Below are 23744 nucleotides of genomic sequence, written 5' to 3'. Positions count from 1 at the left end.
ATTGTATTTGTATGGAAAGCAATAAAATATGATTAAACTAAGGAGTTGCACAAGACACCCCCTGTCTCATTGAGGCAAACATTTATGCCAAATAAAAAAAGAGATTGCAAAAAGTTACAATATAAGTTATTTAAAGTAACAACAAAGGGACGTAAATCTTAAGAAAAAAAATTCTAAGTCCACACAAATATCCTCACAAACAGAGATAGGTCAAAATTCACCTGAAAATTGAATGTTACATGCATGTTGTACTTCAGAAAAGTGGTCTTGATTTTTCCCTACGACCAGTAATAAAAAAGTTACGAATATAAGCTATTTATAGTAACAACAAAGGGAAGTAATTCTAATATCTTGCGCATGACACTCCGTCTCATGTTGATGAACAACTGTGCCAAGTTACATCAAATTCCCTCTATGCATAAAAAAGAAATGCTCCAGACAAAGTCATTCTTATATCTGACGTTTGACCTCTAAGTGTGACCTTGACCTCAGATCTAGGGACCTGGTTCTTGCGCATGACACTCCGCCTCATGGTGGTTAACATTTGTGCCAAGCGACATCAAAATCCCTCCATGTATGAAGAAGAAATGCTCCGGACAAAGTTGTCATTCTTGTATCCTTTGACCTCTAAGTGTGACCTTGACCTTAGACCTAGGGACCTGGTTCTTGCGCATGACACTCCGTCTCATGATGGTGAACAATTGTGCCAAGTTACAAAATCCCTCCATTCATGAAGAAGAAATGCTCCGGACAAAGTCATTTTTGAATTTGACCTTTGACCTGTAATTGTGACCTTGACCTTTGAAACAGGAACCTGGGGTTTGCGCATGACACTCCGTCTCACTGAGATTAACATTCATGCCAAATATAAACAAGATTGCTACATGCATGTCAAAGTTATGGTCCGGACAAACAAATCCGGACGGACGCACGGACGCACACACGCTCGCACATACACCGAACAGCCATTTGGACAACTATGTCTTCGCATCCGCAAGCGGGCTCGACAAAAATGTCCACGTGCATACATTTAGACGAGGTGACCCCATCGCGTGTGTACCCCTGACTATCTACGAATCAAAATTTCAAGTTTAGCATTTCTACTTTCATTTTCTTTACTTCCGAAAATAGCTAAAGGTCGAGTGACGTCATTTTCTGTGTATATGTCTGGCGAGATTGTATATGTGCTGACCGTCCTAAGGATATGGAATGTATTTGTAATGAAATAAAAGAAAAGACATGTGTTGATTATGGAAATGAAGAAATACAGGATATCATGAAAGCTGTTGATATCTTGATGAACCGTTTTGTGGGTGAATTTAGTGAGAAATACCCGGATATTAAGGTATGTAAATATTTAATTTTGTCTCCCACAGTGGTCCGATTGTTTTCACAGGTGCCCGTCCAGTCTTGGTGCCCATAATTATGCGTGCCGCCCCCTCAAAAAAAAAAAAAATTAAAAACACTGTTTTAAGCCTTAAACGAAAAAAAAAAAATAATTTGAAATTTTTTTTCCTATTATACTCTTATGGAAAAGGTGCTTGTGTTGCCGTAACACTATGGAGGTTTACTAGGACACGCTGTGGAACAACCAAAATGTCCAGTTCAGTACCAATGCAAGCTACCCTGCTGCCATTTACACACTGGACATTTAGAAAACAGTAAACAATCCTATTCTACCTAGTATACATTACATTTAAATTCTAAGACGCCAACAACGGAATAGGTTTTCTACTTTCGTTTTGAAACAAAATGGCCGATCGTCACTGTTATTTTGCAAGTGTCTAGACAATTTGGCTTGTTTGAATTTAAATGTAAGTTATTTAAAGCTGTTTACTTGGCAGAACAAGATTGTTTACTATTTTATAAATGCATGATGTGTAAATTGCAGTAAGGTAGCCTCAGCTGTTACTGGACTGGACATTTTGGTTGTTCCACAGCGTTTCCTAGTAAACCTCCATAGCGTTACGGCAATAAAAGCACCTTTTCCATATAAGAGTATATATAGGGAAAAAAAAATTTCAAATTTTTTTTTTTCGTTTGAGGCTTAAAACAGTGTTTTTAATATTTTTTTTGAGGGGGCGGCACCCATATGGGCACCAAGACTGGACGGAGTATATATAGGAAAAAAAAAATTCAAAATTTTTTTTTTCGTTTTAGGCTTAAGGTAGTTCTGCACGTTTGATAAACCGGAAGTGATGGCGTAACGTCATTTATCCGGAAAACGTAGAATTATGCCTGGATTCGGCGTACGGAAACGAAAATCAGTTTATGAATTAAGGGCAACCTGTGAGTAAATGTATTAAAATAGCCCTGTTACTATCTTTCTAAAGTTAAATTATGATATTAAAACAGCTTACACGTTAAATAATTCAAAATAATTTCTTAAAATTAGCTTGAAATAGGCGGTTCACTTTAATCATAACCAAATATCTCAAAAATAAGCACACGGACCTATACATTTTATTTCACCATATTATAGGTCATATGTTTATTTACAACTGTGAGAAGTTTCATTTAAATCTACATTGTAGAAATATTTCTGTTCGCGAAAATGTTTTGAAAGTTGCGTTTTTCCCATAGACTCCCATTATGAAAAATTGCGTGAGGTCGACATTTTTCAAATCAGTCTAGCAAAAAATCAAGCACACGACCCTATCTTTTTTATTTGCTGAATTTTCTTAATATATTCCAAAGTTTTGAAAAATCAGAGTTTAATCAAATTCTACATTGTAGAAAAAATTTCGATCCTAACGTGCAGACCTACCTTAAAACAGTGTTTTTAATTAATTTTTTTTGGAGGGGGCGGCACCCATGTGGGCACCAAGACTGGACGGGCACCTGTGATTGTTTTTTTTTGTTTTTTGTTTTTTTGTACATGAGCAATATTAAGCTCATATGCGCCTATCCGGATATTACTTCTTTACAGAACCTGATTTAAAAAGTTTTAAACTTTGAGAAATTTTAAAGTATACATTAAAACTAAGAGATTTGTAGGCCTACATTAAAACTAATAGATTCGGACTGGTTTTACAATGCATGACATTAATATTGCTATAAAGTTGCGTAGAAAATGAAAAAAAAAATAGCATATGTAAGAGTAGGCCTACGGATTTTGTTACATTAGGGGAGGATATATGTCGGACAACCAGTTAGCTCAATTAGTAGAGCACTCACCCTGTCAGCGAGGGTTCCGGGGTCCGAGCCCTGGACTGACTGCACATTTTTCTCACCCTGCGACATATAGTTCGTAAAGACATTTTCTCATATCTAAAGCCTGTATATATTATTTTGTGAATATTACAGATTGACAGACTAGCACTTTGTGGAAGCATGGCTGAGAAAACCAGAATCTGGTGTTCTGAAGATAAGTGTGACCTCGAATTTGACTACCTGGCAATAGTGAAGTCCTTGCAGAGTTACGGTGACTATATGTTCGAACATAACGCATACGGACAGGTTGAAGTTAAATACAAAGGAACTGATTCAGAATCTGTAAGCGGTGAACATGTTAATTTGAGCTCGAATATAAAATTAACGTTTATTAATAATTTTCATAAATGCATTACTGAAAAATGCGAACGAAATTGGTGTACCTTAAGTTTAAAAAAGGGGAGGGGTTTTCCTGTCATTCCTGAACTTGATGGTTGCTCATTTTGTTCTGTGCGTATGCAAACAGGAAGTTTAATTTGTTCTTATATACCTGTATATTCTGCCTTCCGACGACTTAGATTTTTGTGGAAAAGCAAACATAAATCGCTAAGTACTTCATACGTAGAGGGAAGTGATTTAAAGAAGGTTTTGGAAACTGCTAAAAGTGCAAAGGTTATCAATCATTTCATTGGTGATGGCGATATAGACACTACTGACATCGATGACTTCCTTCCTCAGATTTACTGGAGAGATAAAAATGTTTCAGGAATGATTTGGATAGAAGTTGACTTCAATCCTGTGATAGAATTAGACAGAACAAAAGTCGTACAGAAGACAAGAATGATACGGGTTTCTTATGAAAATATTATTTTATTCCCAAGAGCTCTTTACCGTGAACACATCTTCTACAGATCAATGTATGGTACAAATTACAATATTATTGACTATGTGTTAAAACTGATACGTATTAAGAACAAATGGAAATTAAAAGTTACACCAGATCTTCGCAATGATGAGAAATACTTTCTGTTCCCAAAATATATTGGTGATTTTCGCAAATGTTGGAGGCTTTCAACTTATCAGACCGAAATGAACATTCTAAATGAAGCATCCAAAGAACACAGACTTGCTTACTGTGTTCTGAAATTTTTGTTTATAGTTTTAAAGATGGGACTAGGTGTACTAGATCGATTATATATTCCTATCATTTCCAATTACGAAGCTAAGCTGGCAGTGATTCAGCATATCAAACACTGTAAAACACCAAACATTGGCGCGCATGTATGTGTGTTGAATATTTTACATGGTATAGCGCTTTGTAAAGAAGGTTCTGCATCAGTGGACCATCCCGTATTGAAACTGGATTTGTACGAAATGCTTAAAACAAATGTCCATAAGTCCTTCGAAAGAACACTATCTACCATACGTCTGAAAATACTGATTCTTATATTGGTAAACAGGCGATCAGATTATACTGTGACAGATTTATGCAATGACGCAATTTCAAGTTATCTTTATTCAAATATTATTTCAATACAATATCGGAATATTACTTGGAGTTCAAGGGAAACTAGATTTCTTCAGTTTAAAGAATCATTAACTGAACTACACAGCCTGGTTACTAGAAGGAAAGAACACGCTTCCAAAGGTGAACTGATAAAAAGTATTAGTGTCTTTGCGAAGGCGTGAATAGAAGAAGAAAAACAATACCAGGATGACGTGGTAAAAATGTTTCAAGACTTGCGCAAAAATCTGTATAAATAAGTAAAAAACATTGGAAAAGATAACACAGAACAAGTGTAATAAAGATGTGGAAAAATAGCAGTGTTTAACATATTGCAAAGAAACTTATCTTATGATTCATACAATATTCAATTCTGTGGTCATCTTATGGTGAGAAATCTCGAGTTTTCTCTCCCTTGATTATCGATTGTTTTAAAGCACACCCTTGTTTTCCGGATAATACGAAATTCTGTGATATTTCCAAAATGCTACAAAATGGATGAAATGTCAAACTTGGTAAGGACATTGTTTTTTATTCAATATTTTCTAATTACTCATTCTGATCGTTTAAAGTATTATAACTGATTCAACATGGTTTAGAAGCTGTACCATTTGCACTAAACAATTTGAATATGGGGCATATTGTTCACTTTGCAAAGCGCTAAACAATGTGTACATTTTGCTTCTGAGAATGAGTTTGGCGATTCAAAGCATTGTCAACCTCATTTAATGGACTTTCGGTAATGAATATTATTTTGTAATTTTCAGTTATTATATAAACAATGATATGAACATGTTCAGAAGTTTTTATTTCAGATCAAATAACCCACATTGACAAATATATAAGCATATGTAGTAGTCGATGGATACTGACCTAAGTGCTCATAGAACTTTCGAAGATAAAGCCCGAAATGTTATGAGGATTATAGCCAATATTGTACTTTGAAATTTTGCATATGCTGTTCTAAAGGTACCGACTGTTGTATATTGAAGAAGTATACCCATAAAATGTGGTAACTAATTGCTGTAGCATGTTCAAGGTAATGTATTATACACATTGTCAGTACCAGATGTTCCTGGAACATTTTATCAAAAGGGTAAATGTCTATATCTTTGTAAAATCCTGTTTTAAAAATCAAGTCAGCTATCAATAGGTTCTAAAGCTTAGTCTGTATCTTTTCTGCTAGATTTTGGTACAAATTTAAACAAGCCAGAACAGGTAAATTTAACACATGAATCTAAATGTGCACATTCCACAGGGGGAGAGGATACATCCATATTTACCAATTAAGTATATTAAGGGTCTGTTAACATTTTAAAAGTGTGAAAATAATGGCACTTTAACAGGCCAGTTTTGCTGGACTATGTTGGATACTGCTGTGAATTCGTAGAAGAAGTACATTCCCTTAGCTGATAGTAGTTTAATACTGTACTTAATGATTTAGTACACTTGTTAACTTTTCCATACAAAGTTATCCCCCTTAGAATGGTTATCCCACCAAAATTTCATCTGCAATACAAGACTGTAATCACATACATTTTTATACTAAAATATAAAAAGTTGGTCCCAGAGATGAATAAGAAGATCTACGTTCATTAATTCAATATTTGTTCAGTATACCCTTCCCTCTTCTTCTGTAAGTTTAATATGTTAAGTTGGTGTTATGAATTATAAATGAGATGAGTTGTTTTTCTTTGCTTTGTATCTTGAGCTATAACATGGTATTTTTGACTGCTGTTCAAAATTTGTGGTATTTTAGTGGTGTTGAAAATCCTGGGTATTTTTGAAGACCGTATTATACGTCTCGTAGATCTCGGTAGATTGAAGAGAACCTCCAGCCAAACTCCAAACATCATTTCTAAAGGAGCCAAAGGCCAAAGACAGGTCGACTGCCGGGTACCGCCCCCCCACCCCCCACACACACACACACCCACCAGCACTGAAACAAGCACCAATATATGGCTATATTTTTTTGACATTCTTTATTGGGTCTTTATCCAAAGTCATCATTCGGACTATCTCAGTAATTGTAAAAATAACATATGGCGAAAACTCAATCTGTGATTGGTTTCATTTGCTCTACTTAAAAGGTTGTTAAATCAATTCATGGCTGAATGATTTGCATGTTCATAGAATCAAGTTTAAGCAAGATATAACCCAGTTAAAACTCCAGTAGTCCAGTCCATAGGTAACGGATAATTGCCAATAGGTGGTGAAAGGATAGGTGCAAATTGTACGCTGTGCCTGTTACCAGATTGAGTATAAAAATCCTTAAGAGGTTCATATCATCATGTTGTTACAAACTTATTCACCAAAACATGTCCACACACACAAAACTGGTCAATGTGTAATGGAATGTAAATGAAAAATAAATCAGTGACGGCTATTATCCACTTTCAAAGACAACACATGTAGGGCATTATCCATGGTCATTTTCGGCTATTATCCATTTTTCACACAAGGATCAATATAAATGGTTTTTGCATGAAAACGGCAAACGTAAACAACTTACTCTAAACTATGTCAGATAGTAAAATGGTAGAGCCGTATTAACAGTGAATTACAAGCATAAAAAACAACTCTAAGTATTTTTTATTAATTTTCAAACTGAATTTACATGGATTTTGTAAACTATTTAACATATTGTGTATTATATTCACAAAAATATGTAGTAAATAGTTTGAGTTCCATGGAAACAAATCACCATTCGTTCTTTTTGCAACATCTGGTTGTTAAAATCTCTTATCAAGCCACAGCAACTTACCGAAAAACCTGAAATTTTCAGAAGCGTTCATCTGCCGTTTTGTAGCTTCTTGGAATGATCACAGCATTTAGTATTATCCGGATAACAAGGGTGAAGCAGTCCCCCCACCCCCTGATTGGATTGTATCCCTTACATTAGCAGAAGTCGTATATCAATAATTTCATTGCTTTGGGCAATGCTTCAAACTTATTGGAACCACTCTCGAATCCGCTTCCTGGAAAAAAACCAGTACTGGTGTTATATGAGAGATCATTATCGTGAACCCAGTGGGGCTCGAACCCACGATCCTTGGATTGAGCGACCGACACCATATCCACTAGACCACCGCTCTCCTTAACTTAATAGATTCATACAGAAAGATTATCTTTGGAAAATCATAAAACATTTCAGTAAAAACATATAAAAACATTATTTTAGCTTAAGGGGACGCATACTTTGAAATTAGAAAAAAATGGGTGGGGTATGATAAAATTTACCTGCAAAAAAGTACAAGGTTTTGGTACATGAAATGGATACTGTTTCAACTGTTATAAGTACACAAAGGATTGCTCACTAAAATAACAAGAGGGCCATGAAGGCCCTGTATCGCTCACCTGACCTATTGACCTAAAGATCATCAAGATTAACATTCTGACCAAGTTTCATCAAGATATGTTCATAAATGTGGCCTCTACAGTGTTAACTAGCTTTTCCTTTGATTTGACCCCGTGACCTAGTCTTTGACCCAACATGACCCAGATTCGAACTTGACCTGAAGATCATCAAGTTTAACATTCTGACTAAGTTTCATGAAGATACAGTCATAAATGTGGCCTCTAGAGTGTTAACAAGCTTTTCCTTTGATTTGCCCCTTTAACCTAATTCTTGACCCAACATGACCCAGATTCGAACTTGACCTAAAGATCATCAAGTTTAATATTCTGACTAAGTTTCATGAAGATATAGTCATAAATATGGCCTCTAGAGTGTTAACAAGCTTTTCCTTTGATTTAACCTAGTGACCTAGTTTTTGACCCCAGCTGACCCAGATTTAAACTTGACCTAAAGAGCATCAAGATAAACATTCTGACCAAGTTTCATTAAGATATGGTCATAAATGTGGCCTCTACAGTGTTAACTAGCTTTTCCTTTGATCTGACCAGGTGACCTAGTCTTTAATCCTACATGACCCAGATTCAAACTGGACCTTAAGATCATCAATATTAACATTCTGACCAAGTTTCATGAAGATATAGTCATAAATGCGGCCTCTACAGTGTTAACAAGCTTTTCCTTTGATTTGACCTGGTGACCTAGTTTTTGACCCCAGATGACCCAATATCAAACTCGTCCAAGACTTTTTTTAAGGATAACATTCTGACTAAGTTTCATTAAGATTGGGCCAAAATTGTGACCTCTAGAGTGTTAACAAGCTTTTCCTTTGATTTGACCTGTTGACCTAGTTTTTGACCCCAGGTGACCCAATATCGAACTCGTCCAAGATTTTATTAAGGGTAACATTCTGACTAAGTTTCATTAAGATTGGGCCAAAAATGTGACCTCTAGAGTGTTAACAAGCTTTTCCTTTGATTTGACCTGGTGACCTAGTTTTTGACCCCAGATGACCCAATATCGAAATCGTCCAAGACTTTATGGAGGGTAACATTCTGACCAAGTTTCATTAAGATTGGGTCAAAATTGTGACCTCTAGAGTGTTAACAAGCTTTTCCTTTGATTTGACCTGGTGACCTCGTTTTTGACCCCAGATGACCCAATATCGAACGTGTCCAAGATTTTATGGAGGGTAACATTCTGAACCAGTTTCATTAAGATTGGGCCAAAAATGTGACCTCTAGAGTGTTAACAGTCAAATTGTTGACGACGGACGGACGGACGGACGACGACGGACGCCGGACACAGGGTGATCACTAAAGCTCACCTTTGAGCACTTCGTGCTCAGGTGAGCTAAAAATGAGAAAAACTGAAACAAGAAAGTTATTGTTGAATGACATAAGACTTATTGTGTACATTCAAAGTCAACAATTAATACTTGTTTGTGCGAAAATAATAGTGCTTCACCTTGTCCAAACATTTATCAATCTCCTACAGATTCTAATTTAAAGAAATAATGTGAAATAAGTTCACTGTCTTGCTTTTCATTTCGCATATGTAGGCTAAAACACATTATTTAGTTTGTTTACAAAGTAGTGCATAAGAAAAGATACGGTGGTCAAGGAATGCCACATTCCAAAACTAAAAGAGTATATTCCCCTTAATACATTAAACATTTATCGATACAGAAGTCTAGTGGCTTACAATAAGGGCCTGGAAATGTTGCCATTATTAATTTTTAACTTAGTATTAATGAACTACAATGCACTTAAATATCAAAACACATTCAACAAACTTTTGAAAATGTATTGTCTTAAAAATCCCTAAAATAAGGTGTGAAATTTGGTTGAGAGGTCCAATCAATGTGTATATATGCAAAAGTAACATTCTTATCTTGTTCACAAAACTTACTTTAATACACAGCAGGAATGTCAATGATCAAAACTTGACGAATGTACAGTTATCCTCACTTTAATGTCATTTATAATTTGTCCTTGAATTCCCCACCATACTTTTCATAACTCTGTTTGCACGAGTTGCACGAGAATGCTGTCATTCACGTAAAATATCGGGGTCAAAGAAGTTGTAAATGCAATATCATCTAAACCGTAATTAATGTATTATGCAGTTCAAGATAAACTTTATCTCATAACGTAACGAACATGTATAATGTTGTAACAACAACTATACTTACACTGATTTAAGTAGCAGTCGGTTTATAACTGACTTTATTGCTTCATTTTGTGTTTTGTTATTGTTGTCAAAAAGTATAACGGAAGTGCCTCACAACTGAAGCGGAAACCAGTTTGATGCGCAAAGTAGTCCACTGTCAGTAATATTTTTTGATAAATGTCCACAGAAATCAATAATTTTCTAATATTAAAGACGAATATCTGAATAGGATTCATTATTTGATAAGACATTATAATCATCGACATGTTTTTTTTTAAAAATCGTACACGTGCAGTAATACTTTTGCAGTGAATCGCCGAGAAGTCGTGGGAAAATTAAAAACCATGTAAATAAACTAAAATTAACCACCTTTTCAAGATGAATTTCAAGTGATCGACATTATGCATTTAACCCGCCTGACCTGTGTAGCATCTTAGAGTAACTTAGATATCTATTCTAAGGTATTCATTGTGTAGAATGTCATGTTATGCCCTTGCAATGCTAATCCCACTATGATTTTTTTGTTTACATTTTTTATCAATGAGAAATATGGCGTCCATCCCGAGCTGAAATGACGGGGCGTTAAATTTTTACATGTTTAAGCAAACCTGCTGTGTTAGAAAGAAAATTTCATCCCTTCAACATTATTTGGAACACTGTTATTGTAAAAAAACCTGTTTTTTCCTTATGCAAACGCTTAATATTTTGTGTTGAATGTACTTTCACAAAGACCTCTGTTTTCCTATTACATTCATAGTACCACATCCTTATCCACAAAATACTGAATATTACAGGTGTCCATCAGCATTATATCAGTTTAGGAATATGTTAAGCCCACCATCATCAGATGGTGGGCTATTCAAATCACTCTGCGTCCGTGGTCCGACGTCCTTCCGTCCGTCCGTCCGTCCGTCCGTCCTTCCGTTAACAATTTCTCGTTATCGCATCTCCTCAGAAACTACCAGGGGCATTTTGACCAAACTTTGTCAGAATGATGTATTGGTACTCTAGTTGTGTCCCCCTGAAAATCAGACTGGTTCAACAATTTTTTAGTGAGTTATGGCCCTTTGTTTATTTCTATAATTTACATAGATTTATATAGGGAAAAACTTTGAAAATCTTCTTGTCCAAAACCACAGAGCCTAGGGCTTTGATATTTGGTATGAAGCATCATCTAGTGGTCCTCTACCAAGATGGTTCAAATTATTTCCCCGGGGTCTAATATGGCCCCGCCCTGGGGGTCACATGGTTTATATAGACTTATATAGGGAAAAACTTTGAAAAACCTCTTGTTCAAAACCATAGGGCCTAGGGCTTTGATATTTTGTATGTGACATCATCTAGTGGTCTTCTACTAAGATTTTTCAAATTATCCCCCTAGGGTCAAATATGGCCCCGCCCCGGTGGTCACATGGTTTACATAGACTTATATAGGGAAAAACTTTGAATATCTTCTTGCCCAAACCACAAAACCTAGGGCTTTGATATTTGTTATGTAGCATCATCTAGTGGTTCTCTACCAAGTTTGGTCAAATTATCCCCCTAGGGTCAAATATGGCCCCGCCCTGGGGGTCACATGGTTCATATAGACTTATATAGGGAAAAGCTTTTAAAATCTTCTTGTTAGTAACCTACAATATTCAAATTTGGACCACATGTATGGTTTTGAGTGGCAAGATGAACCTTGACATGAGTTGACCTTGGTATTGACCTAGTGACCTACTTTCACATTTCTGTAGCTACAGCCTTCAAATTTGGACCACGTGCATAGTTTTGAGCACTGAATAAACTTTGACCTTGACATTGACCTAGTGACCTACTTTCACATTTTTGAAGGTACAGGCTTCAAATTTGGATCACGTGCATAGTTTTGTGTTCCGAAATGAAATTTGACCTTGATTGTGACCTAGTGACCTACTTTCACATTTCTCAAGCTACAGCCTTCATATTTGCCCCTCATGCTTAGTTTTGTGTACCTAAACAAACTTTGACCTTTACATTGACCTAGTGACCTACTTTCACATGTTTGAAGGTACAGGCTTCAAATTTGGACCACATGCATAGTTCTGTGTTCCGAAAAAAATTTGACATTGATTTTGACCTAGTGACCTACTTTCACATTTCTCGAGCTATAGCCTTCAAATTTGGACCACTTGCATAGTTTTGTGTACCGAACAAACTTTGACCTTTACATTGACCTAGTGACCTACTTTCACATTTTTGAAGGTACAGGCTTCAAATTTGGACCACATGCATAGTTCTGTGTTCTGAAATAAAATTTGACCTTGATTTTGACCTAGTGACCTACTTTCACATTTCTCGAGCTACAGCCTTCAAATTTGGACCACTTGCTTAGTTTTGTGTTCCGAAATGAACTTTGACCTTAAGATTGACCTAGTGACCTACTTTCACATTTCTGTAGCTACAGGCTTCAAATTTAGACCACATGCATAGGATTGTGTACCGAAACAAACTTTGACATTGACCTAGTGACCTACTTTCACATTTCTCAAGCTACAGCCTTCAAATTTGGACCACTTGCATAGTTTTTTGTACCAAAATAAACTATGGCCTTAAGATTGACCTAGTGACCTCTCAAACTACAGCCTTCAAACTTGATGCACATGCATAGTTTTGTGTACAAAGAACTTTGTCCTTGAAATTGATCTAGTGACCTACTTTCACATTTCTCAAGCTACAGCTTTTGAATTTGGACCACATGCACAGTGTTGTGTACGGAAATGAAATTTGATCTTGAGCTAGTCAGTAAGTCTTGAAATTTGGAACACTCAAAAATGGCACATTGGTGGGCGCCAAGATCACTCTGTGATCTCTTGTTTATTTTCCCACCATCGATTTCTTGAATATGCACCTCTTCCGCATTTCTGTATGAACTGTGAATGTAGCAATATGCGTCCCCTTAAGATGTTCCTTCACCATAAAAACTGGAAAGCCGTCATTGACCTATAATTGTGTCGGTGCGACGTTAAAGCCAACAACATGAATAAAAAATGATTTTAATAGTGTGAAAGTTTATAAAAAACAATTCTAAGGTGTCATTCCTGTTTGCGCTGATTTTACACTTCAATCAATGAAATAAAATTTACCTAAGCTATGACGGTGACTGTTTTGCATGCATTTCACGAAGAAAATTGTGAGAAAAATGAAAGTCGAACTAAAGTCTAGATAATCCCATAGTACACCTCGTGGAAAGTATGCTTTTATTTTTATTTTTTTTTTCAATCTTGGTTCTTTCCTAGCTAAAAAGGGCATGGTATTATTTGTTTGTTATTTTTCCTAGTTTTGTACAGCTGTAGGATTCACGTTGTATCTTTTATTTAGACAGATGTACCAATTCCGCTCCCCGGCACTCACAACTTTTACTGTTCGCTGAAGTAACAAATAAGATGCCATTCTTTTCCATAATCTGACCTTTTTTCTCCTATTGTCAAATACTCTAAAATATCTAACTGTTTTGTCCGAATTTATTCATGGTTATTCGTATTCACGGTTCTTAAACCCCATGGTCGTATTTCCAAAAACAGCTGGAATACAAAAAAGCTATGTTCTGTTCTGTTCTGTTCTGATCTGATATAGTATAGTCTATTCCATTTCCTTATTATTATGAACGTAATCATTTCATATCCCTGGGTAGAATTGTCAGTTGTTGGTATTTGTAGTTCTGTATAGGCGGCGATGGAGTTTTAGACTAGACAGCGTTTAAATGCACTGCACTGACTGGCTTGTTTATGAATGGATTGTATATTTACTAATTTTGGCTGTAGCCAATATACAATCCATTCATAATCCATTCATAAACAAACCAGTCAGTGCAGTGCATTTCAACGCCGTCTAGTCTAAAACTCCATCCCGTCCAATATATTTGCATTCAACGCATTGTATTTTGAAACCTTTTAATGCAAAACTTAATTCCATTTATTTAAACATTGAAAAACTTGTTGCGATGCACCGTACTATGAAATCATCCAACAAAACATGATACCATGCAGCTCAATGTGAAGCCGTTTAACACAACATGAGTACGTGCAGTGTAAAATGAAATGATTTATTACAACTTGACACCGTCTAATGCATATTGTGCACATTGTGTAAAATGTGAAGACGTTTAACGCAACATGAGCTGTTTTTGGAAATACGAACAATACGAATAACCATGAATTAATTCGGACAAAACAGTTAGATATTTTAGAGTATTTGACGATAGGAGAAAAAAGGTCAGATTAGAAAAGAGCGGTTACCGCCGCCCATAGTTCTGTCAATCAACACCGCGTAAGTTACAATAGAGATATAAGAAAACCGCCAGTTTTTAGTTTCTTGGTTAAATGGAAGCAAGAAGCTTTTGTCTTTTTAAAGTTGTAAATATGTCATAATGTTCATAAAGTCGAGAACACCTACATATGTGCTAATAAGTTGTTAAATTTGTCATATTTGGAACAACATGATTTATTTGCCTCTAAAGAGAAAGAAATTGTAAATTTTAGTGATTTTCACTATATGCTTAATGTAAGTTATGGTGATACATCTAAAATAAAAATGAAGATATTCAGTTAGAATAAATATTTTTACATCAGAATGAAGACGAGAAATTGATGTATAATGTCACATCTGCTAAAACATTGCAATTGTAAAAATGAATATCTGAAATTAACCGTTGAAAATAGTTTTCCTATATAATCTACTGCTGAAAGTTTATTCAATCGGGAAACCAATATTGATTATCCGGTTACTTTTAAGGGGGGCAACATACTATGATACGCCAGTTGAAATATAATAAAAGCTGGGGATGTTTGTGCAAAATATTAAAGCTGATCGGTAATGAATATAACTTCTGAAAATGCATAACCTCATCTACCAACCCCTTAAACAAGAGGGTCATCTAATAGCCACAAGCAATCATCCTATGAAGTTTGACGACGCCAAAGCGTTGTTTAGTTATTGAGCTGAAACTTTTTTTCAGTCTCAAATGGAATTGACATTGACCTTTGAATCATCGATCCCAAAAAACTACAGGGGTCATCTATTTACTATAGGCAATCATGTTATGATGATTGACGATTGTAGGTCAAATGTTCTTTAGTTATTAAAAGGAAATTTCAAAGTCGCTTTGACCTTGACCGTAGGACATAAATAATGTCTTAAAAGACTGAAGACACTTGCCATGTCGTTTCTAAAAGACAATAACTGAATTTCGATGTACAGACAGAGGTTACAACGAACACTGCTTTCATTTAAACAATATGATATTTGATTCCAGTTTTAAATAATGCGGTTGAACTACAACTCTTGTTTCGAATTTAAATAATGGGCAAAAACATGTACATCATAACCTTTTGAACTTGGGTTAAGAACAGCTTATAAATTTTAACAATGATCAGGTTATTATTCTATTGTATATGAGTTATCAACCAAAATCTGATCTTATTGATATACCCCAAATCGTCATATATCTTCTCATCGATAAAAGCTAATAGCTAATTAATCGGTGGTTGTAATTTGGCAGTTAAATCATTGCGTGCACCGACCTGCAATGTTTTAAAAATGGAACAATTTTGCAAAGAAATAAAAGAAAAGGCGTGTGTTGATTATGGAAATAAAGAAATACAGGATATTATGAAAGCTGTTGATATCTTGATGAACCGATTTATGGATGAATTCAAAAAAAAGTTTCCAGAGATAAAGGTATGTTCAAATTTCACATTATTATTGGATTGTAATGTTTAAAAACCGTTCATAACATCATTTGATGCCAATTAAAGCAAAATATAAGGACAAACATCGAAGTGTTATTTAAACAAGTTAGACATGGAGAAAGATTCAACAGAAATACCCACGGTCCAAATCACAGCCTAGCCGAAACGAAAATCCTTAAGGGTTAATGTAGTTATTGATAATGGTGACTGTACTCTGTATGCGGACGAAATTGTCTTCCTTGATGACTGCGAGAAAATGGCTTGCAACTTATGCAGGAAATGCTTCCTCCAATGATATACAAGTTAATGCAAGTGGCACAGGGTAAGAAAAAAGTGCAGCCAGACCGGGACTCGAACCCGGGGGCCTCAGAATACCGTTCCGATGCTGTACCGACTGAGCTACCCGGCTGCCTCTATACACTTTCTCTCCGTTTTAATATTCAAGTTCTATACCGTGACATATTTCCCCAAAATTTTGAAATTCGTCCTCAAATTTTAGCGGGTACTTTATATATAAGCAGTCAGTAGTACAGTCGTCGGAGACTAACTAGTGTAATACCGCCACGGCTCCACGTTGGGCGCCAAATGTCACATGGTGAGAAAAATGTGCAGTCAGACCAGGACTCGAACCCGAGGCCTCGGAATACCAATCCGATGCTCTATCGAATGAGCTACCTCGAATGAGCTACCCGCCCGCCTACCCTCTTTCTCACCGTTTTAATATTCAAGTTCTATACCGTGACATCATAGGTGGGTCGTAGGTTCTCACCGCAAGGTAGAGAAACAGCATGATCTGTGGAATATATGTCAATAATATATTTTATGCCGTCACACTGGCCACCATATGTCTGGCTGCACATTTTTTCACCCTGTGACATTTGGGGCCCAACGTGGAGCGGTGACTGAATATACCCCGAGATCATGTTTACCTTGTTCTCTATCCTATTAGAAATTCGAGGACGAATTTCATAAACCGAGGAAGTATGTCACGGTATAGGACTTATATTAAAAAGGAGAGAAAATGTATAAGTGGCCGGGTAGCTCATTCGGTAGAAATAGGCCTCGGGTTCGAGTCCCGGTCTGGCTGTACATTGTTTTCACCCTGTGAAAAAATTTAGAGTCGGATCGTTCGCTCTAGACCCAAATATATGCCAAGGTCCAATTTACATTTTAAGTGTAGACAAAATGGCCGTTTGACTGTATGTCGCTTTATTTATCTGGGATTGCTTTGTAATTGTTAATGCTGCAGCACAGTGCATTAGGTTAACTGTTTGCAAAGTGTAAGAAATCAAGCGGTATGCCGTACAATTCATTTATCTGACTAAAATTGCAAAATGTAAGAAATCGGCCGGCGTGCCGTATTAATTTATCTGACTTAAAATTGTCTCTAGTTTCAGTTTCATTTTATCAGAACTTTGGCATATACAAGTGTGAAACTTGTTTAGTAAACTGCTTGCAATTTTCACTATCATCTCAGTTTATTGTACATATTTTATATGTCTGAACATGGATGAGACGTAAATAAACTACAAATGTATAAATCTAAAAGGAAGTATACATTGGTACAAGTTTGTGTGCATAAATTACTAAAATGTACACAAAAATACATATACAAAGAAAAAAATGACCAGGGTCAATACTAACAAATGATATTCAAATCGCGTCTAAGTAATTAACGTAAAGATAGAAAAAATGAGCTAATTATCGAACTTTAATACAAGACTCTGCAAGAGTTATTACAAATGCTAGCTTAGAAATGGTCAACAAAATCTGAATAATTCAATTTTCACGGAAGTATGAGCTTTACAGAATCATTGAAATATATTATAGGCGAAACACGGACCTTCAGTGATATCGGAAAATAGGACAAACACCGAAATTCAGTGAAATAGGTCAAACACTGAAATTCAGTGAAATAGACCACACATGGAAATTCAGTGAAATAGAAAAATGGGCCAAACACAGAAGATCAGTGAAACAGGCCAAACACTGAGAACCAGCGATATAGGTTAAGCCCCGAAAATTGGTAAAATTGCCAAACACTATAAATCCCATTCAGCGTACAATTCTGAGAAATAACAAAATAATGTAAAAATGTAATATATATATAATAAATCAAACCAAAACGTTGATAGAGTATAAAAGTAAATTACTAGATATATTATTGTTCGTGTTTTGTGATCTTAATTCTTTTATATAAAAAAAAATATTCTTGGTAACTTTTTTTGAAAGATCAATTACTAACATTTATTTATAATTTTATGAATATTATAGATTGAACGTCTGGCGCTTTGTGGAAGTATGGCTGAGAAAACCAGGATCTGGCCTCTGTCTAAAGGAGGTTACCTTGAATTTGACTACTTGGCAGTAGTGAAGTCATTGCCAAGTTATGGCGACTTCATTTTCGAACATAACCTAGATGGAGAGATTGAAGTTAAATACGAAGTAATTTATTCAGATTCTACAAGCGGCGAATATGTTAATTTGAACAGGGATATAAATTTAACATTTGCCAATGATTTTCATAAATGCATAACTGAAAAATGTGAAGGAAACCTTTGTCATTTAAGATTAACAGGCAACAAATTTGGCGACGAACGTTTACTAAACGGTTGTCCATTTTGTTCTGTATATTTGACATACGGCAATTTAAAATGCACACACTCATTGCAAGAGCGATATAAAAGAATCAGCTTTTTGTGGACAAACAAAAGCAAACCATTACGAACTTCATACGTAGGGAATGATGTAAATGCATTTGTCAACTCTTATCACCTAAATGTATACGACAGATCCGATATGGCTGCTACCCACGGAGATACACTTCCACTTCACTGGGTGGATGAAAATGTTTCAGAAATATCTGTATTAGTTGACTTTCATCCTGTCTTAAAATTAGACGTTGAGAAAGTCATACAGAAAACAAAAAGGGGAAAATATCTAAGTAAAAATGTGATTTTATTCCCCCGAACCGTCTTTTGTCAATATAAACTTTGGAGGATGTATCTAAAAAAATTATCATTAAAAAAGGAAAGATCCAAAAAGTACGATCTTGCCCATTTTATTGTGAAACTTTTGAATATCTCGACAGTTATGGTGTCCCCGGATCTTCACAATAACCTGACATATTTTCTTTTCCCGAAAAGTATAAAGTTCGAAGATCACAAATGTTGGAGGATCTCAACCTGTTTGACTGAGTTGGACTTTTTAAACAAAACATCACTTGAACACAGGAATGCCTTTAGTGTTTTGAAATTCTTGATGTCAACCTTAAGTTCTTTTCGTGAAATGGTCTTTCCTGATGTTGGCAATTACGAAGTTAAATTGGCACTGATCCAGCATATCAAACATTGCAAATCACCAGACATTGGCATGCATGTATGTGTGTTGAATGTTTTACATGATATAGCGCTTTGTAAAGAAGGTTCTGCATTGATGGTCCATCCCATATTAAATCTGGATTTGTACGAAATGTTACAAATAAAATGTCATAAGTCGTTTGAAATAACATTATCTGTTATATGTCTCAAGGTACTGATTCTGATACTGGCACATACTGGATTAGCATACAATGTAACAGATTTATTCAATGATATGATGTCAATAAAATTGTTTTCGGAAGCAGTTTTAATGGAAAGATATTCAAGATCAAATGAAAATGTATCACTCCACGGTGTTACTGGACTGTTACACGAATTACTAGCGTTTGCTACCAGAAGAAAAAAGCATGCTTCGAATGATGAATTACAAAAAGTATACACGTCACTGCAAAGACCGGATCGTTAAAGTAATTTTAAGATTTTTATCATGAAGAAAAACCTAGTTGACCTGACATGTTCTAAAGTCATATTGATAAATATGCCGCAGGGAGGACAGAGAATGGATTCGGAGACTTTCCTGACATTGTGTGAATGAAAAGTATAAAACTAAATCATTTGATGACTCGTAGATATCAGTGTTATATGTTATATCATGTGTGTTGCTATAAAGTTTAAAGAATAAATCACTAGTGGGGCGAATTGATGGACCTTTGCTGTCATTAACGACATACATAATATCTTCTATCATTACCAAGCAGATTAGCAGAATATGTAGAGGTGCTCATTTTGTTTCACAAACAATGCTCAATCCTGATTCAATGGTTTATTATATACTACAATTACTTGTTACAAAAGTTCTTTGCGTCCAGAGAATTTTCTTACAGATTTATTTACAGAATAGGTTTGGTTCATATATATTAATCCCTCTTTCTATTTTAGAGCTTTCAGTTGTCTCATTTTAGGCAAATCATTTACACAGTAATAATTGAGCCGCGCCATGAGAAAACCAACATAGTGAGTTTGCGACCAGCATGGATCCAGACTGTTCCCTATCAGTTTCTCTAATTGCAATATACTTTGAAAGCGAACAGCATGGATCTTGACCATACTGCGCGGATGCGCAGGCTGGTCTGGATCCATGCTGGTCGCAAACCCATTATGTTGGTTTTCTCATGGCACGGCTCATATAAATGTACACGTATCACTGTAATAACACAGTAGCAAAAATTCATCAAAAGACAACAATGTAATTACCATGTAGGTTATACGATTATTTCAAGAGGGCATATCCCTAGTAAACTATGCACACGATATAATTATAACCGATTAAAACATGGTTGTGCTGTGTATAATTTCGATCGATACAGTACATGTGAATTAAGTGTCCTTTATATTAAGTAGTAGATCAAATTTCTCGCTAAATAATATGTAAACGTAACTTGAATCTTGCCATGCCTTGTGCATGGATTTTTCAAAAAAGAATGATAGGTATCGACTTGTGTTGACCTACCTCGGCATTATAAGCCATGGAATACCTGTGTAAGGAAGTTGATGAGAAGATACGCGTACACGTAGATAGTCCGGAGGTAAAAGACATTATGAAGGCGGTAGATATTTTGATGCACCGATTTGTTGATGTGTTACACGAATTCAGCCCAGCTACAAAGGTAATACTACACAATTCTTTTTTATCAGATATATGTCGTGATTACATCGTATAAAGAGTATTACATTTCGGCTAAAAATAGAATGTTTAATGAAAACTAAACTTAAATTGAGCGTGTGTAAACATGAATGAAAAGGTAAAATAGACATACTATCTAGTTCCTCATACTGACGATCGATTGTTTTGAGGTTATTTTGATTTTTTATCATATGTAGAGATTCAGTAGTACAGTTCTGTAACTATAAGTATTGTAAATAATACAGTTATTATATCAAATTTTTTTCTGTGTTGTTACATAACAAAAATTGGTCAATTCTAATAATCTTTCATTCTGTTTTAGATTGACCGTCTGCAGCTTTGTGGCAGTATGGCTGAAGGAACTAGAATATGGTACCCTACAGAATATTTGTTAAACGACCTTGAATTTGATTACATCGCAGTCATGAAATCATTGCCCGTAAGTGGCAGTTTCGTGTTCAAGCATTGTTGCGAAGGGGCGATGGAGGTCATGTATGAAGTGACTGACCCGCAATCAGTACAAGATAAATACGTGAACTTACACGAAGACATAAAATCACGATTCATAGAGATACTTGTGAAAGGTATTAATGCAAAATGTGAAAAATATTTCTGTACTGGAACGTCGGGTTTCCAGTCCGGTTGTAAATGTTGCACTGTATATATGAAAACTGGAAACTTGAGATATTCCATTGGTCGTGGATCCCAAATTGCTTTCGTGTGGTCAAGTATAGATAAAATGACAGTTAATCCATTTAGGTACAACAAGATGCTAAACGCATCTCCTGACCACGCAGCCACAGACATGTTTCAAATCATTGTTGATTTTCACCCTGTTATAGAAGTAGATATATCCAAAGTACAGCCGAAAGACGATGGAACGGGACTACCGCTTATAAAGGAAAACACGTATTTTGTATTCCCAAAACACTGTTACCCTGCATGTAGCAATAAGTGTTGGAGAATATCAACGTGCCAGACAGAATTGCAATTGTTGACAGAAACCTCTAAAGAACACATATTAGCATTTTGTGTATTGAAATTTATTGGCCAATCTGTCGAATTGGACGGGTACGGCGGATATGTGCAACAATATGAAGCAAAATGTGTAGTTCTTAATCACATTAAATGGTGCAAAACGCCTTATATTGGAGCTCATGTATGCCTTCTACAAATGATGAAAGACATATACAAATGTGGAACCTCTTTTTTCCTACAACATCCAGTTTTACCATACAATCTTCACTGTGTTTTGAGTACACGTGAATATAAGTACAAACACACTAATTTTCACAAAACTTTGTATTTGCTGTTTGCTAGTCAGAAGGATATTTATTCTATAAACGACTTTTTAAACGACAATAAATCACTAGCAGTACTGGAATGCGGAATGAGAAATGAAAGAGGTCGTAGCTTTATTGATCTTCGCAGTTTGTTGACCAAAAGGAACAAAGCAACTCCTGAAGTAGTGTTAAAAGAATTAAACGAGCGCTACCCAAATTACCGAATAGATAATATCATGGAACTAGCCGTATAGGAGTTTGAAGGAGACTGCTGAAGTAATGTTTAAGGAATAAAAAGAGCTTTACCATAATTGCGTAGCAGATAATATTGAACAAAGCAACTGCTGAAGTAACTCTATTGTTTAAAAGAATTCCTATAGTTTTTTCCTTTCATAGTTGTTTTCAAATTCACATATATGCTAGGAAAAGTTGTGCTGAAAACAATGAACAAATAACAACATTGGGTCACAAGGCTTGTTTTTGTGAAAAATTGTTTTGAACACACCCACTGTTGCTGAAACAGCTAGCGAGTTTTCAACATTATCATGATTTTCTGCTTTTTATATAAATACCAACCAAAATATGCATCAAGACAGCATAATAAGGTTTATTCTTTTTACAGATTTTGTTATACACTTATTTGATATCATAGTCATATTTGTAATACTATATCATTACAGTAATGGGTAAAAATGGAAAAAAACACCTTGTTTCATATTCTCTTTTGTGAACTTTTTTTTCAATGAAATGTACCCATAGTAAAGAATATTTATTTTTTTAATTTTGAGAAAACTGTTTCATAGATTTTTTCCCCTGTTTTCCTTGTGTATAGATAATTGTATCGTGAACATAAAAATGAAGTTAAAAAAATGTTTAAAAATTCTAATCCTTTCTATAGTTGAATACTAAATGATCTGAAAGGAGATATTGTTTATCAACACAAAGTTAATTAACATTATTATATGAACAATACTGTCTTTGTACTAAAATGCGCTGTCAAAACACAGTCACAAATGGCAAGTTGCATGATACATGTGTCAATACAACATAAACCAGTATTAACATTTGATTACTGATAAAACTTATAAAAATTTAATGTTATTTTATTCAAGATATCTTATATTTATGATTGTTTGTCACATGTTTCAACAAATGTTGACTTCACTTAGAACTATCTTCCATAGATAGTGTCGGCTGCGCAGAAAGATGCGCATAAAAAAACTTAAGGAATTCCCTTTAGGCCTAACTATACTAACGGAACCAGCGTGGGAGCCATCTGGTCTAGTCGCGTAATGGCTGCCAGATATTTGAACACTAATTTTTCACTTGGCATGGCAATAGAGGTCTAAATTGAGGCTAGTTTCTGTTTAAATTTCATTGTGGATGTATTTTTTGACATTTTGGTAGGAAAAATGGGAGAGCAGTTTGTATTTGGTGAAGTCAAGCTCAATTTTAGTATGAGTAGTACTTCCAGATCACAGCAGTGTGATTTTGATGTCAGTTTACAGTAAGCAAATGTGACCAGAGAAATCTCTCTTAGAAGATACATGACCCCTACTTTT

At 35.4% G+C, this 23744-nt stretch overlaps 4 protein-coding genes across 17 annotated transcripts in view; 3 read left to right on the top strand and 1 right to left on the bottom strand.

Annotated features, from left to right (window-relative positions):
- The window catches only part of LOC123550631 (FH1/FH2 domain-containing protein 3-like), a 161849-nt gene that overhangs the window by 104607 nt on the left and 33498 nt on the right, over positions 1-23744 (bottom strand). The window lies entirely within an intron of this gene.
- LOC123549471 (uncharacterized) lies at positions 1113-5511 on the top strand. Its single transcript, XM_045337602.2, has 2 exons — positions 1113-1345; positions 3307-5511. Exons 1-2 carry the CDS (start codon positions 1205-1207, stop codon positions 4840-4842), a joined length of 1677 nt encoding a protein of 558 aa, XP_045193537.2. The 5' UTR covers positions 1113-1204; the 3' UTR covers positions 4843-5511.
- LOC128557637 (uncharacterized) lies at positions 15703-20260 on the top strand. The gene is made up of 2 exons (XM_053545340.1): positions 15703-15884; positions 18170-20260. The coding sequence occupies exons 1-2, from the start codon at positions 15744-15746 to the stop codon at positions 19679-19681; spliced, it is 1653 nt and encodes a 550-aa protein (XP_053401315.1). The 5' UTR covers positions 15703-15743; the 3' UTR covers positions 19682-20260.
- On the top strand, positions 20621-22801 carry LOC123549470 (uncharacterized). The gene is made up of 2 exons (XM_045337601.2): positions 20621-20882; positions 21222-22801. The coding sequence occupies exons 1-2, from the start codon at positions 20742-20744 to the stop codon at positions 22434-22436; spliced, it is 1356 nt and encodes a 451-aa protein (XP_045193536.2). The 5' UTR covers positions 20621-20741; the 3' UTR covers positions 22437-22801.

Source organism: Mercenaria mercenaria, chromosome 6 (genome assembly GCF_021730395.1).
Source record: "Mercenaria mercenaria strain notata chromosome 6, MADL_Memer_1, whole genome shotgun sequence".
Classification (NCBI taxonomy): domain Eukaryota; kingdom Metazoa; phylum Mollusca; class Bivalvia; order Venerida; family Veneridae; genus Mercenaria; species Mercenaria mercenaria.
Note: the sequence above shows the minus strand (reverse complement) of the source record. Positions and strands in the feature narration are given on the sequence as shown.

Excerpts from the sequence above, each read along its gene's own strand:
- LOC123549470 (XM_045337601.2), top strand. The coding sequence starts at position 20,742 with ATGGAATACCTGTGTAAGGAAGTTGATGAGAAGATACGCGTACACGTA. Across the intron at positions 20,883-21,221 it reads AATTCAGCCCAGCTACAAAG|ATTGACCGTCTGCAGCTTTG; the intron begins GTAATACTACAC and ends ATTCTGTTTTAG.
- LOC128557637 (XM_053545340.1), top strand. The coding sequence starts at position 15,744 with ATGGAACAATTTTGCAAAGAAATAAAAGAAAAGGCGTGTGTTGATTAT. Across the intron at positions 15,885-18,169 it reads AAAAGTTTCCAGAGATAAAG|ATTGAACGTCTGGCGCTTTG; the intron begins GTATGTTCAAAT and ends TGAATATTATAG.
- LOC123549471 (XM_045337602.2), top strand. The coding sequence starts at position 1,205 with ATGGAATGTATTTGTAATGAAATAAAAGAAAAGACATGTGTTGATTAT. Across the intron at positions 1,346-3,306 it reads AGAAATACCCGGATATTAAG|ATTGACAGACTAGCACTTTG; the intron begins GTATGTAAATAT and ends TGAATATTACAG.